Source organism: Pteropus vampyrus, unplaced genomic scaffold (genome assembly GCF_000151845.1).
Source record: "Pteropus vampyrus isolate Shadow unplaced genomic scaffold, Pvam_2.0 Scaffold556, whole genome shotgun sequence".
Classification (NCBI taxonomy): Eukaryota; Metazoa; Chordata; class Mammalia; order Chiroptera; family Pteropodidae; genus Pteropus; species Pteropus vampyrus.
The window spans coordinates 435,432-452,175 of record NW_011889337.1 but is presented as its reverse complement, the minus strand read 5'-3'; the positions used below and the strand labels follow the sequence as shown (position 1 = coordinate 452,175).

At 38.6% G+C, this 16,744-nt stretch overlaps 1 protein-coding gene and 1 pseudogene across 1 annotated transcript in view; one reads left to right on the top strand and one right to left on the bottom strand.

Moving 5' to 3' along the window:
• The window catches only part of GABRA3 (gamma-aminobutyric acid type A receptor alpha3 subunit), a 202,136-nt gene that overhangs the window by 90,720 nt on the left and 94,672 nt on the right, over positions 1 to 16,744 (top strand). Inside the window, exon 3 of the mRNA XM_011384036.1 lies at positions 3,788 to 3,909. Within this exon, the coding sequence (XP_011382338.1) occupies positions 3,788 to 3,909 (122 nt within the window). The remainder of the gene's footprint in view (positions 1 to 3,787; positions 3,910 to 16,744) is intronic.
• LOC111733383 lies at positions 123 to 241 on the bottom strand (annotated as a pseudogene).

Sequence of the window (16,744 nt, the reverse complement as noted above, 5' to 3'; positions counted from 1 at the left end):
ATGTGAGATTTTCTAGATGAATATAAAAACAATTTTTTTTTAAGGTGAGGCAACCCTTGGTTGACCTCACAGACTGCAAGGACCTTCTCAGTTTACAATCTCTTATTTTTTTAATTTTTTTATGCCTACAGCACCTGGTCTTCCTAGGCGGTCTCCCATCCAAGTACTAACCAGGCCTCACCCTGCTTAGCTTCCCGGATCAAATGGGATCCCGCCTGTTCAGAGTAGCATGGCTGTAGACTAAAAACCATTTCTTGACCTAGATAATAATCCATGTTGTCTTCTCAAATTAGGAGCAGTATTATTTACTTTTTGAAAAAAAATTACTTATTTATTTTAATTAGTTTCAAGTATACAGCACATTGGTTAGATATCTTATAGTTCATAAAACGATCCCCCCAATTGCTCCCTCCCTCCCCTGGCCATCCTTTCGATGAAATAAATTTCTCCTCTCTTTGGGTTGTTGTATGAACTGCATTAGCAGCTCCAAAAAAGGTATCTCATTAAATTTCAAAAACTCGTGGGAAAAGGAATGAACAACTCCAAATCTATATTGGGCTTTACTATCGACAAAGCAATTTTATGTTTATTATCTTATTTATTGCTGATTCTTCCAAAAGCGTTGTAAGGTAGGTAATTATTATCTCCATTTTACATGTCAGGGTATAGCTCACAAGATCAGTTAATGGCTGGGCCAAGACTAAAACGCTGTTCAATTGACCTTAGTCCTGTGGACTCACCACTATTTCATCTTTAGGACTAGAAAAATGACTAAACCTGCCTAACCTACAGATAAGGTATAAGTAACATCATTTTCATGTTTCGAAAATGGATTATTAATGTCGTATTTAATTCAACCAATAATGACAGGTATGAGGCAATTGGTATAATTCAACCAATAATAACAAGTATGGTTATCGATTTAATAAGCGTGTGGCTTCGAACACTTCCTTTCTCTCATTGTCGTCTTAGGTGCTCCATCTGTAAAGCAAAGGGAAAGGATTGCGTGATCTTCTAATGTCCTCCATAATCCTGACATATCATTATTCTTTATTGTTCCCCTGAATTACTTTACGTTGGCATAAACTACAGAATCGTTAGCTTTTGCAGTTTAGTTATTGAGGAAGAGAGCATTCTGACTTGAGTTCCAGGTTAAACCACCATTCAGTCTGTCCGTGCAGTAATTTAGTGCACATCAGAAAAATATTTTTTCAGTAATCGAGTACAAAATCATAGAGAGATGTATTGAAATTTGTGTTTGGGAGATCTGTAGTGCTGATTTTTGACTTAAAAGTTTGAAAGTTATTAGTGAAGAATGCCGCTAACATATCAGCACAGAGTTGGCGAGGGATGGAAATGCATTGTCAAGGAAGTTGGTATTTCAGTAAGAGATGTGGCACAGTGTACTGGCCTTATATTCGGGAATTCTGGGTCAAAATTTCAGCTTTCCCATCATACTCAGAGTGGTTAAAAAGTTATGTTTAAGGGCTTTAGAATTCTCATCTATAAATCCTCCTGGAGTAGACCATCTCTGAAGCCCTTTACACTCAACTGCAACCCTGGCAGGATTCTCCTTTCTACCCCTTTCCATTAATCCAAGAAATTGCTTTTAATTCAATAGACCTATTTCCCAGAAATCAAATTTAGGCTAAACAGGGTCAAGATTCCCCACAGCGAGAGTTAAGGGATAAATGATAAAGGATTTTGCAGAAAATTGATTGTGCTCCAACACAGCTCATGTCATGTGGATTCAGAATATTGGTGGACTGAGCCAACTGTACGCTGTCACCCCACAAGGTGTCTGTATTGATCTCTTCAACACACTGATGTCAGTTTGTTAGCTCTGCACTGCAGTTCCTTCTTTGGTCCCCCTTCCCAATGAACCTGTAGTATTTCTAGCGCTCTGGCCACTAAACCAGCCAGTCATATCTACTCTTCAGTGGGTTTCAGTGTGTCTGAGGCCAAAGCTTTCTTTATGACTTTTGGCCGATGGGGGTGCCAATATTTTGTTGTCACTGTTTACATTTAAGTAACGCATTTGAGTGCGTAAGCTATTTTAAAGAAGAGAAAACAAACTTGGAATACTTCTAGATATCAAGCATTAAGCCTGGCCGTTTTAGTATGTTATTTAATGTTAATACAATATATCTGTGAGGTTATTTTAATTTTAAAGACGATGAAAGCGTTACCAGAGGTGTTGTATGATTTGCTCAAGGTCACGTAACTAATAAATTCAAATGTGTGTCTCCAGACTCTTTAAGCCTAGGTCCCTTTTTCCTTCCACGTGTAGCTATTTTATCATTTGATTCTCTCAGCAACCCTGTAAGCGGAGGACGATTACTCACCTTGTTTTACCCATTTTCCCTGCTCTATCACGACATAGAACAGTAATAGGCACATAGTTGATGCTCAATAGAGATACATTGAATGACTAAGTGAATTTAATTAGGAAACTGTGGTTCGAAATGACTTTTCCAAGATTATGAGATAGAGAGTGGCAGTTTAGAATGAGAACTATTCAATTCAGATGTTTCTACTGTTCTGTAGATCTTTTTCAGAGTCTTTTTCAGAACAGGAACCTTTCTCACTGTGAGGGATAAATGTTGATGGGAAGACATATTGACTCTCTCTTAAGACTCCTTCTTAACTATTATCCTGCGTCTTTTATATATGTGATTAACTGGATGCTAGGAATAGTTATTGTATATCTATTAATGGCAAGCTTCTGGGTCCAAGGTAAGAATGGGAAAAACTGAGACCTAGGAGAGATAGTACCATACTAGCTTAATGGTCTACTCCAAATCACAAATACAGCAGGCACTAGGACCCTGGATTTCTGACTCCTAGTCTATTATTTGATTTCACACCACTCTTTTTTTTTTTTTTTAAGTCTTGATTCTTGACCCTTGGCAATGGCCATTTCTTTTACAATATCCTCTTTCCCCTGAGCTGCCCAGGGCCTTTCTTTATTTCTCGTCCTGCCAGACTAGACCAAGCTCCTCCCCATAAGGAGGAAGTATCAGTCACAGCCTGGGCCACATTAAGTGGTTAGTCAAGTGTCCAGTGCCTGGAAAGGCTTACAGAAAGGGTCCAAACTGAGAAGCTACGGGTCACCAGAAAACTAGAAAGCTTCGGTTAGACTCCTATCTGTGCCTCTCATAAGCACTATGACTGTCCTCTATGAGCAAATTTGGTGTCCTCCCTGAGCTTATTCCCTTAGGTATAAAATGAGAGAGATTAGGGAATCTCTTAAGAGTTTTGGTAGCTTTAACGTTTAATGCGTTACTAGTGCTTTGCCACTCTGTCTTCATGGGGTGGGAGGTAGATAGACTACGTGCCATTCAAGGGCCTGTCCGGCTCTGTCGTTCAGTGAACCTACGTTTCTCTGGGCTAGAAGAGGGACAAGTTCTTAGTAACAAAATTTTCCTTTTATACTTTGAGGCTCATTTATTCATGCAAGAAAATTTGCTGAATCAACTCCATGCCAGGCACTGTTCCCAGGGCCATTCCGTCCAGGATTTCTGCCTGTGTTTCTCCATCACCGGCTTGGGGCCGGACTGTATGTTTGGTAAAACTCAGGCCAGCGCTAGAGTAAGAGTTCAAGTGTAGTGACCACTGTCTGCTTTCTACACAGGTAGTCATGGTGAAAAACAGGAAGTGCTTGCTGGTTTGGTTAACTTAATTGGTCCAGCCTATTGATTAAAATCTTGAATTCAAGTGTTCAGACATTTAATTGTCTCCTATTAAGAACTATTATTTTTTATCTCTTTTTCTCCCACTGCCTCAGACTCTCTCCCAAGCATGCCCCAGATATTCCCGATGACAGCACTGACAACATCACTATCTTCACCAGAATCTTGGATCGCCTTCTGGATGGCTATGACAACCGGCTGCGACCTGGGCTTGGAGGTCAGTTACTATTTTAAGATCTGCTTGGCTACTGTCATCTAAAAAGTGCCTTCGGTAGTCTACTGATGAATGAGGTTAATATAAAACTGTTTTTTTTTCTCTCTGAGCACTGGAAATTAGTTCTAAGCTTTCATTTCAGTGATTTCATTCAGTGGTCTGATTTTGGAGGTTTCACTTAAGTAAATGCATATGGCGTATTATACTATGATGTTTGACCAAGGCCATTTCTGGTAACGGAGTCCCTGCTTAGATGGCAGATGTGGCTCAGGAACAGCTGGGAGACATGCCTTTGTCCTCCAGACCCCAAGCGCATGTCCCCTTGACATTCTGAAGAGGAGCAGTCTGCTGACTGAGTTGGATCCGAGCTGGCCATCAGTATAGTATGATCAGCAATATGATCACAATGAGGTAAATGCACGTGGCTTGCATTTTCCAGCATGGATCACTACCCCATGGGCCAGATCGAGGGCACTTGAGGCCGTAGTATTCTCAGCAGTGTCATACCTCAGTCAGAGTCTCGATCCCATGAGTGGAGGCTGGGAGGACGAAGGGATCTCCTACCTCCCCCAAACTTGCCCAGAATTTAGCCTCAGCAATAGGTAGCTTGCTTCAGAACGAGAAATGCTGGCATCCTGCCCTTCCCAGGAAGAAAACCCTCCAGCTGGGAGCTGGGAGAGGAGAGAGACCTGTGTTCTTTCTTGGCTGCACCAGCCTGGAGTTGAGTTTCTATCTCACTGGGCTGCGAAGGACGAGAATGGGAACAGGTCTTGTTTTAAATATCTGGACTTTCAATAGCTTTACTGAGTTCGAGTCGATTTTCTTGAATAAATAGTCGTTTTTCCTTTCGTTGTAAATCCTTAGATGATTTGCAGAAACTTTAAATGGTTGTTTTTAAAATAGATTTCACCAGGGGTTAAAGAATTGAAATTAATAGTTGATAGAGGGTCACCGGGTTGGGGAGCATGACATGGGGAATATAGGCAGCAGTAATGTAATGGCTGGGTGGAGAGCCAGAGCAATCAGGGAGATTGTTTATAAACTATATAAATGTCTAACCAATGTACTGTATACTTGAAACTAAAAATAAAACAATAAAATAAAATAAGAAAGGTTTCACCAGTTCTGCTGAAGAGCAGGTTTGCAGAGCTCATCATGCTTACATGCCAGAAGTGGAATTTCTAGTAAGTTTTTTAGATTTCATCAGATGATATACATAGATGATTATGTCGTATGAGAAGAAAGACTATTTTAATTCTTCCTGTGCGTTATGGATGCTGTTTTTCTGGCCTTACTGCTCTAAAGAGACCTCACATGTAATGTTGCGTAGTTAGGGTGAAGGTAGACCCCATTGTCTTGTTCTTAATCTTAGGGAGAAAGCTTCTCGTCTTTCACCAGAAACTATAATGCTAAGTGTAAGTTTTTCTTAGATGTGCTTTATCAAGTTCAGGAAGTTCTATTCCTAGTTCGTTGAAAGTTTTTAAGAGGAACGAATGTTGGAATTTTTTCAAATGTTCTAGTTGTGTATATTGAGTTAATTATTTGGCTTTTCTATTGTAGTTTGTTAATGTGGTAAATTACATTGTTTGATTTTTTTTTCTTACTAATCCAGTATTTTATTACTTCTAATGTTAAATATGAAGCACTTTTGCATTGTCACAAAGAGTTATTTTTAGTCGATGTATCTCTACATACTGTGAACAAATATACTAAACTATCTGGTAATTTACCATAAATCTTAACACTATTAAACAGATGACAAATAATTTTTCAGTGATAACCTATGATATACAATCTTCCTAAAGTATGTGCATTTCAACATGTCTTCTAATATATTCTATTTTATTTCATTTTTTAATTTTTAAAAAGTTTTCGATTACAGTTGACATTCAACATTAGTTTCAGATGTACAACATAGTGATTAGACATTTATATAATTTACGAAGCGATCACCCCTATAAGTCTAGTACCCATCCCATGTCATACATAGTTATTACAATGTTGTTGACTACATTCCCTATGCTGTATTTGACATCCCAAGACTGGTTTTGTAACTGGCAATTTGTACATCTTAATCCCTTTCATTTTTTCACCATCTCCCCAAACCACCTCCTATCTGGTGACCATCAGTTTGTTCTCTGTATCTATGAGTTTGTTTCTGTTTTGTTTGTTGATTTTGTGTTTTAGAGTTCACATATCAGTGGCGTCATATGGTTTTTGTCTTTCTCTTATTTCACTTAGCTTAAAACCCTCTAGGTGCATCCATACTGTTGCAGATGACAAGATTTCATTCTGTTTTATGGCTGGGTAATATTCCATTGTATATATGTAGCACATCTTCTTTATTCAATTATCTGTGGATGCTTAGAGACACATAGATCAATGGAACAGAATAGAGGACCCAGAAATAAACCCATGCCTCTATGGTCAATGAATTTATGACAAAGGAGGCAAAAATGTACAATGGAGTAAAGACAGTCTCTTCAATAAATGGTGTCGGGAAAGCTGGACAGACACATGCAAAAGAATGAAACTGGACCACCTTCATACACCATATACAAGAAAAAACTCAAAACAGATTAAAGACTTAAATGTAAGACCTGAAATCATAAAAATCCTAGAAGAAAACATAGGCAGTTAACTCTTTGACATTGCTCTTAGTAATATTTTTTTTTTTTAGATATGTCTCCCTGGATAAGGGAAACAAAAGAAAAAATAGATAAATGAGACTACATCAAACTAAAAAGTTTTTGCACAGAGAAGAAAACCATCAACAAAACAAACAAAACAACCTACCGAATGGGAGAAGATATTTGCCAATGATATATCTGATAAGTGGTTAATATCCAAAATACAGAAGGAACTCACACAACTTAACACTCCCAAACAAACAATTTCATTAAGAGAAAGGCAGAGACCCTGAATAGATATTTCTCCAGAAATGATGTACTGATGGCCAATAGACATATGAAAAAATGCTCAGCACCATTAATCATCAGAGAAATGCAAATTAAAACCAATGAACTACCACCTCACACCTGTCAAAATGGCCATCATCAATAAATCAACAAACAAAGGGTGTTGGTGAAGATGTGGAGAAAATGGAATATTTGTGCACTATTAATTGTATTGCAAATTGGTGCAGCCGCTATGGAAAACGGTGTGGAGCTTCCTCAAAAAATTAAAAATAGAACTTCCATACGACCCAGCAATTCCATTTCTGGGTATTTATCCAAAGAACCCCAAAACACTAATTTGAAAAGACATATGCAGCCCTATGTTCAATAGGTCTGCGATCCATTTTGAGTAAATTTTTGTAATAAGGTGTGAAATGAGGGTTGGAATTCATGTTATAGGTTATAGTTATGAATTGTTTGGCATATGACTATCCAATTATTGCAATATAATTTATTGAAAAGACTATACTTTCTACACTGCGTGATCATAATGGTTGGAAATCATCATGGAAAATCAATTGACTATATATGTCTGGGCATATTTTTTAACTCTTCATTCTATTCTCTTGATTGATATGTCTACCCTTTCACTATTTTGAATGATGTAGTTTTACAGTAAATCCTGAAACACTGAAATCCTGTACTGGAGTCCTCCAAATCAAGAACACATTTAAAAAATTCTTTTGGCAATTTTAGTTCCTTTTCCTTTCCATATAATTTTAAGAATCAACTCGTGAATTTCTACCCCCCCACAAAATCTTAGGTTTTATTTAGGATCGTGTTTGATCCGTAGATCGGTTTAGGAAGAATTGATTCTGCCTTACGTTCTACTTTTTCTTTGCATGAAGTCTGAAACTCAGCCAGATGTGAAAGCTTGTGTTGTTCTAAGGCTTTTTATGAGCATGCGTCCAGCCGTGGGCATGTCTGTGTCCTCATCAATTCCCTGGTATATGTTGGGGCTTTATAAAAATCCTTACTCTCTCATGTATCTTCTTTTTCAGCCTTTTTCTTGGAATTTTCAATCTGTCTATTGCTTTTCCCAACAGGCTGCCGCTGTCAATACTTTTGCCTTTAAATATGTTTGGCATTGTCTCTCTGGAAGCAGCCCCAACACTGTGAATGTCCCCCGTTGGGTTAAACGAAAGCAAACCATTGCCTCACTCTTTCAGGGAGCTGCCATTCCGTTCAAAACCCTTAACCTGAATTCTTTAAGATCAAGGTTCTTATTGCTCCCTCTGGTACTAGTAACCTGCGATGGAAGGGTGGGCTGCCATCTTCATGGCTGCTACCAATCTGGGGGTTGTGTCATGGAGGTGGGCCAAGTAAAACGCCACAGTGCTCTCTTACCTCAACGAAGTATCTGTTTTCTTCACCACATCTTCCCTTGGTAGTTTAAGTTTTTGGCTAGATTCTAGAATTTTGTAAAAGTTGAGTCTGACAGTCTCTCCAAGCTTATTGTTTTATGGAGGGACGGAACCCCGGAATTTCTTAATATGACGTTTTTGGTGACATCATTCTTCTGTTTTTCCTGATGCTTATAGTATTGGTCTTTTAGTTTTCTGGCCAGTCTGGCTAGGATTTTATCAAGGCCAAAATTTTTTTTTCAAAGAACAAGTTTTTAATTTCACTGATTTTTCTGTTTTTCTATTTTCAATTCTACTTGCTTCATTTTTAAAGTGTTCCTTTTTTATATTTCTAAAGATGTTTTCTTAGAATATTGATTTTAGATTTCTTCTTTCCTAATATAGACATTTTGCTAGAAATTTCTAAGTATTTATGTGCATCCCACAATTTTGATGTGTTCTATTTTTATTTTTGTTCAGTTCACTCTATTTTGTAACATCCCTTATGACTTCCTTCTTGATCCATGTGTTATTTCGAAGAGGGTTCTTTAATTTCCAAATATTTGGAGAGTGACCAGGTATTTTTCTGTATTGAATACTATTTTTATTCTTTTATGGTCACTGATCATAGTTTATATGACTTCACTTCTTTTAAATTTGTTAAGGTTTGTCTTATGGCTTATCTTGGCGAATGGTCCAGCACACTTGAAAAAATTGGATAGTCTTCTGTTGTGGGTAGAGCGTTCTATAAATGTCAGTTAGGTCACATTGGTTGATAATGTTCAGGTCTTCCATATGTTTACTAATTCTGTCTGTCCATATTCTATTACTTTCTGAAAGAAGAATGTTTACGTGTCCAACAATAATTTTGGATTTGTCTGTTTCTCCCTCGAATTCTGTCAGGTTTTGTGACATACATATTGAAGCTCTGTTGTTAGATGCCACATTTAGCCTCGTCATATCTTACTTGCAATTTAATTATATAAATCCCTCTTTTTAAATTTATTTTTTAATTAAATTTATTGGGATGATATCAGTTAATAAAATCATATAGGTTTCAAGTGGACAAGTCAATAATGCATCACCTGTATATTGCATTATGTATAGATCCACCTTTATCTTTGGTAATTTTCCTTGCTCTACATTTGGATGTTAACACAGCCACCACGTCCCTCTTTTGTTCAGTGTTTACATTGTATATATTTTCCATTTTTTTTACTTTTAACATTTATATTTTTATATTTAAAGTAGACTTCCTATACACAGAATATAGTTGGCTTTTTTTTTTTTAACCTGATAATCTCTGGCTTTAATTTGTTTAGGCCATCTACAAATAATATATTTATTGACATGGTTGTACTTAGAGTCATCATTTTATTACTAGTTTTGTTTGTCCCCTCTGTTTTTATGTTCATCAATTTTCCCTTTCCTGAATATTTTCAGAATATTTTTCTTTCAATTTACATATTGCCTTTTTAGAAATATTTCTTCGTAATATGAAAGTCGTTGGTTGCTATAAGGATTACAGTCTTCATAGCTGATCTTTGACAGTCTTCTTAGGGTTAATATTGTTCCTCTTCTGGTAAAGCATAGTAGCCTTGTGACCATATAGGTCTGTTCACCATCCAAAAGGCCTTTGTGTTATAGTTATCTATTATATCAACATTCAGTGAAAACCACACAAGACAATATTGTAATCTTTTATTTCAACACTCATAACTATTTTAAAGAACGTAAGAAGGAAAAAGTATTTTAAATTTACCCAGAATTGCCATTTCTGTTGTTCTTTTTTATATTTCTATCTCATTTCCCTCTGCCATTATTTCCCCTGAGCCTGAAGAACTTTCTTTAGAATTTCTTATAGAACAAGTCTGCTGGTGAGAAATTCTCCTGTCTTTTTTAATCTGAAAATATATTTATTTTAACTTCATCCCTGAAACACATTTGTTCTGAAGTTGAGAGTTGTTTTTCTTAAGCATATTAGAGTGCTGTTCCACTGTCTTATTAGTCTGTGATTTGATAATATATCTTTGGTCTTTCAAATCATTACTCCCCTTCACAGACTGTGTTATTTTCCAATAATAGCTTGTTTTAAGATTTTTCTTTATTTTTGGTAATTAGCAGTTTGATTATGATATGTCTATGTTTTCTTTTTTTCTTTGTTTTTGTTTGGAGTCTGGGGAACATCTTGATTCTGTAAATTTCTGTCTTCTACTAAACTTGGAAAATTTCTGAGCACCATTTCTTCAAAAACATCTTTTCTTCACTAATTTATTTCTCCTCTCCTTCTGAAACTCCAATGTTCTATGTGTTACAGACCTTATCGTATTGTCCAACGTGGCCCATTTTTCTTGCTGTTCTTTGCATTGGATAATTTCTATCAATCTCTCCCCAAGTTCGCTGACTCTTTTCCTTTGTTATTGCCATTCTCCTACTGAGACCATCCAGTGAATTTATTTTGATAATTGCATATTTTATTTCTAAAATTTCAAATTGGCTATTTTTATATTTTCTAATTTTCAATTTTTTCCTCTGCTGAGAGTGTCTATCTTTATATTTTATTTTAAATGTGTTTTCATTTACCCCATGGAACATAGTTATAATAGCTGCTTTAAAGTCTTTGATACTTGCAACATCTGAATCATCTCACAGTTGGCATTTGTTGCTTGTCTTTTCTCATGAAAATTGGTAATATTTTTCTGTATTTTTGTAAGTCAAATAATGCTGGATTGTATTCTGGACATTTTGAATATTATGATATGTAGAGTCTGTGCCCCGTTATAATATTCTGGAGGTTTTTTTCTCGTTTGTTTTAGGAGACAAACGACTTGGTTAAATTCAGTCCACGCGGTCTGCCTTGCATTCCATGGGCAGTAATACCCATATCTTTCAATTTTCAAAGCCTTGGCTATGCCACATTTTGTTTATCTCACACATGTATCACTTAGTGGATAGTCTAAGCCTTGGGCCATGGTTCTACATATTAGTTTATAGTTCAATTATTAAAGTCTTTGCAATGCTGCCTTGGGTCTGTCCTGTGCATGCGCTCAAGATAGCCTCTGATCTGTGGAGGTTCGTATAACCCTCTACACTCTGAGAGTCCCCACATTCTCTGGCCTGCTGGAGGCTTTGAATCTGATTCTTTGGCAAGATGGATAGGTTTTTTTTTTTCAGTTTTGCCTGTTTGTGCCACTGTCCAACTATGTATTTGCCATTGAGGCAGAACTGCAAGGGAAAAGAAGAAAAAAAGACCCCAAAAACCAGGAACTGTATTCTCCTGTGGGTTGCTTCTCTAAGTTTTGACTCCCCTCCACAATCCAACTGTTCTTCGTTTTACTGTTCGGAGTCTTTGAGTAGTTGCTTTTATATTTTGTTCAGAAATTTTATTTATAATCAATCAGTGGGAGAAGAAGGTTGTAATACACTTACTCCACCATTCTCAGAAACCAGTTTAGTTTTGTTTTAATTTAGTTTTCCATCCACTTTTTCTGTTTAGTGGTTTTGTGGTTTGCTTCTACTCTAATCCCTATTCCAAACTGGACTTATAATGGTATTTTGAAGTTTCTTCTCCATTGTGATATTGTTGATCCGTTCCTGGTCCAACAAGCCCCTTGGCTCAATTCCTAATCCCAAGACTGTCATTGTATATCATATCATCCCCACCTACCCCCCAACCCAAGCCTATATCCTCAAACAGAGCCATACTCTAGGTAGCAGTTCAGCTTCACCTTTTCTGTTCTCTTTACAAGTAAAGCCCAGCTCTGACCAGCAAGTATTCGGCCTGCTTCCAGTCTCTGCTTTTGTATAGAGAAATATTTTAGTCTCTTTCCCTACATTTCAGACCCGGAACTCTGACTTCAATATTGTGTACACCTTTGTTTTGTTTCTGTTCTGTGATATTTTGATCTTTGATTTGAAACAGCTGTATCTTTGGTTATATATTTTATCTTTTCTCTCTCATTCTTGTGTGTTCGGAGCAGAGAGGTTGTACTGAGACGTGAGGTTACCTGTGTCATCTTATCGAGAAGTTCCAATACTTCTTAAAGAAGACAGTGTATGTGCCTCTGGTGGCTTTTTCTAATCTCTTATGGCCTTGGAACCATAATAGTTTTAATCTTGGAATCATAGCAAAAGCAACTCCCTTTTTTACAGATAAGGAAACTAAGGTATAAATAACTCGAAGTAGAACCGGGACTAATCCAAGCCTCCAGATTCCTATACCAATGGTTTTTCCACTTACTGATTTTATGTTTAAGCTGAAAATCAGTAGATCCTGAAAAAATACCAGAGCATCCTTCGATGTTTTGGAATATTGCGGCTGTTTTACAGATTTGGTTGCTTCTCCCCAGCGTTCAGTTTTCTCGTGGCTCAAGAATTTGCCTCTAGAGCAGAGAAGACATTGTAGCCTCCGATCTATTTCTCGGTCATTATTTGGGCGCTGCATCAGCTTCCCCCTTTAATTTTATGATGATGATGACTCACAGAAACCCTCTTAGCTCTTGGGAGTGGATTCTATTTGCAGAGAAGGGCTGTGAACCACTGAAGAGGCTGCTCTCTGATTTTTGTTTATTTCTTCTACACCTGTTACTGACATTTTCTATGTGCGTGGCTAGTTCCACACATCTGCCCTTTTGCTCTGGAGCTATAGATTCAGATACGGCCTTGGGTCTCCATCACAAGGAAGGAGTGCCACTATAAAGGTCTATGGGCCAAGATATTCTAGGAAGGTGCTTCTATAGACCTATAGTAATTCCATTGGGAGCGCTGAGCACAGCATCCTTTCTTGAGAAAAGTCAAAAATACCATTTGTGTATTTCCTTTCTATGGGCCAAAGCTTCGATATTATTTATTTCTATCTCCTTCTTTACCACATTAGGGCTTATTTCTTGTTTTCGCTACTTGGACCTATCTCTTCAGTTTTAATTTGGTGCTTCTGAACTACTCTGGGCTTAGAAACCAGGAAAGCAAAGATTTATATAATATTTTTTAAATGGTCTTTAGAGATCTCTGTGCTGAAACCTTTCATATTCTAGATAAGGAAACTGAGGCTCGAGGAGATAAAGGTCTCATTGTTGGTAGAACTGCTTGAGCTTGTAGTGTGATCTTCTGAAGAAAGATTCAATGCTTTTTACATTACATTCTGGGTGAGTATCGAGTTAGGTAACAAATAATAGGTGTAGGGGAAAGGCTGGAGGAGGGAAACATCTAGAATGAGTAAGAGACAAATGCAGCCATTTGAACCGACACTTGAAACATGTGTTGCTGCTTTACAATTTAAGTATCGAATGCCAGGTAAAACATGGGATAATAATGAGGGTGATGAGATGCTGGGGGTGATGGTACAGGAATTGGTGTTTTTGTGGAACCAGCGAAAGGAGTGACCCGAGTGTTGTCTACTGCCTACTAACTGTATCTGGCTTGGGACTGAAAGACATATTTTGGGGCCTCATTAAGATGGAAATTTCTGAGAATTTTGAGAAATAGGCTGTGAACTTTGTTCTGTACTGGGAGAGTCAAGATTCTAGCCATAGTAGAATTAATGAGAACCCGCAGTAGTTAAGTTGGTGGTGACTGTGGTCTCTTTTAAATCTTGTTGTAGTTTTTATTAGTGTGTTATAAACATACATTGTGTGCAGCTGGCTATTAAAGATTTGCTGTACATTTGAAGTACTGGACACTAGATGGAGTAGCATAAACACAGTGCTAGTCTAGCCTACCAAATGTCAAAAGTTGTGATCTCTGCCCAAAGAGCCCACAAAAGGGGGTGTAAGTTGATTGCAGAGCTTAGATTAGAGCTCAGGACTAGTAAAACAGACTCTTGTAATTTCTGCTTCCTTAAGCCACCTGTTAGTGATTCTTCTGGAGAGTTTATCTGTGATTAATGCTATTGGGGGATGGGTCACTGATTACCTTAGTCCCTAAGGATTGTCAAAGACAAATGGAAAGGCCATTAACATGAGCACGGAGCAATCCAGCTCTCGGATCTCTGAGGGCCTGTGTGTAACTCACTGTAGCTCAGTCTCTAAGTCCATGTAGCCAGCAGACCCCGACAGCCAGTCACATGGGAGCTCATTTTCAGCAGCTTAGTCTCTCTTCGAGATGAAAAGTGTGCACAACATGAAGCACCTGTCCTCTGAAATTTCCAGCGATCAGAAAATAAGAAAACAGGAAAGTCAAGGCTTCATTTTTTAGCCAAAGACCCGATCCTCAAAGCCTCACTACTCATTGGGAAGGACCGAAGAATCCATCATGGGCTATGATGAGATAAAGGGGTATATAGCATTCATCTGCAGCCTTGTCTCTAATGGAATTGTCACAGACTTTTACCACAAAACATATTTTAGGAGTGTCAGGAAAAAAAAAATCAGACAAAAAAAGCCAGAGGACAGTGAATGGGGGATAATGAGGGTGATTAAAACTCGGTTGAAAGAGGAGAGACACAGTCAAAGGAAGTCCAAATATTTAGTGTGGAAAGGAACAAGAACAGACGAAGGGGAACCATGATCACTTTCTATCAATCTCTATAGGTCTTTAAATCTCAAACAAACAAGAAGCAGAGTTTGTCGTATGGGTCCAGAGGGCAGCGCTGAGACCAGTGTTTATGTGTGTGCTACGGTTGAGCAGCTACAGCCGGGGAACCTACTCTGGTCTCTGGTTACTGCTCAGAGGAGAATAGTCGCAGTTTTTGAGGAGGGTCTCTTGGAAGTCAGCCTAGGGAATACAGTTTGTTATGAGCCACATATTCATTATGAACACAGTGATTACTTATTGACATCTTTATTCTTTCAGATCAAAAGCAAGAAGAAATGACATAGGGACAGATCAATGAGTTCCCCACCTATGGGAGTCCCACTGAGTGCTAAGGGCATGTGTGTTTGTGTAAATACAGGAGCTTTCTAATACTTTCAATGCCACAGTAAATTTGCGAAAGGAAAAGATAATTGTAATTACCTTCGGTTTCAGAGGATAACGTGGGAAGGAAATTGGGGCCCCAAAGCCAATAAAGAGCCAAAGAGCACCAGAAGACACTCGTTTAAAAAAAAGGATAAAAATCCCTCTTATCTACGCATTAATTTATGTTTCACATTTGTCTCTACTGAGAAGGCTGTAAACGGGGGCTGGACTCTAAAGTGTCGTGTAGCCCCTTACTAGTTTTTGTCTAATCAACTCGTCTTTTCATTTAAGTGAAATAGCAAACTCTCCCCCTATTCCTTCACACAGAGGTGCCATAGTGGTGGGTGGGACTTCTGGGTGAGTTCCGTCCACCTGGCCTTATGGGCGGCTCATGTTGTCTCACCTGCGGAATAGTATTCAGCAGTAGGAGCAGCAGCTAACGTATACTGAACCCAGGGTCTGGTCTAAATAGCATGTCTTTAAATCTTCAGAGTGATTCTGAGGTAGGTGCTGTCATTATCCCAGTTTCCCAGATGAAGAAACGGGGACAGAGAAGTTAAGAGACAAAAGGCACAGAAAGAGTAATGGCAGAACCCAAACTCAAACCCAGATAGTCGTGCTTTTCGCCACCGTGCCATACTTCTGCGGGACACTTCTCTGAGTGTTGTCACATACCCTGTTCTAAGGCACCTGGATTTCCAAGTCCGAAATGCGATTGAGCCATCGGGGCTTGTGGTCCCTGTGTGGAACACTGGAGCAATGTCAAATAGCCCTGTGTCTGCCTGGCCTTACTTAGAGTGGAGGGCCGGAGATGGAAAGGTGGCAACGGATTCAGAGCCCCGCCCCGTGTGCTGGCACTACAAGTAAGGATCCTGTCTCCACACCCGCTGCCTGGGGGATTTCTGGCTCCTCTGGTGAAAAGAGCATTGCCTCTTAGCTTTTTCTCTTACCCTTTTTCTCTCTTGCTTTCTTTCTCTCTCACTCTTGGCTCTTGCTCGCTAGCTCCCTAATTAGTTTTATTTCCTCTTCTCGCTCTCTTTTCCATGGTTCTCTTGTCTTTTTCCTGTTCATTCTTTCTTTCCTTTTTTTTCCCTCTAGTCCTCTTCTAATTGCCTCTCTCCTCTTCCTTTCTTACCCCTTTTTCCATCTTTACTCGCCCTCCCCTTAATTTTATACCACTTCCTCTAATTCTCTTATCTGCCAGATTCTTTCTAGACGGGACAGAAATGGTGGGAGAAGGGGTTTGGTGTCCAGTGTACTACGCCAAACTTCCCAACTCTCTTTCCCCACCGTAAAGCCAGGGAAAATTCTGAAGCTTGGCTCAGCCCTAATTTTGGGAAGCAGCCTCTCCCCACGCTGTTTCTTTCTTAACAATTAATGGGTGCTCTTTAAATGAAAGTGAACAGTGCAGAGAGAGGAGGAGCGTGACATTTGCATACAACCTCCTACCTTCCTCAGGCAGCAGAGAAAGCTTGCCTCTTGCCACCATTGGACATCTCTAGTCAGATACTTTTTGCTTGGCCCTACAGTCAGAATTCCTAGGTACAATAGAGTGAAAATTCAGAACTTGGCTAGTCCCAAATCCTCTTTGTACAAGGGAGCAGCCAAATGAAAATCGGACTTGTTTAACGCATTTAGCAAGTC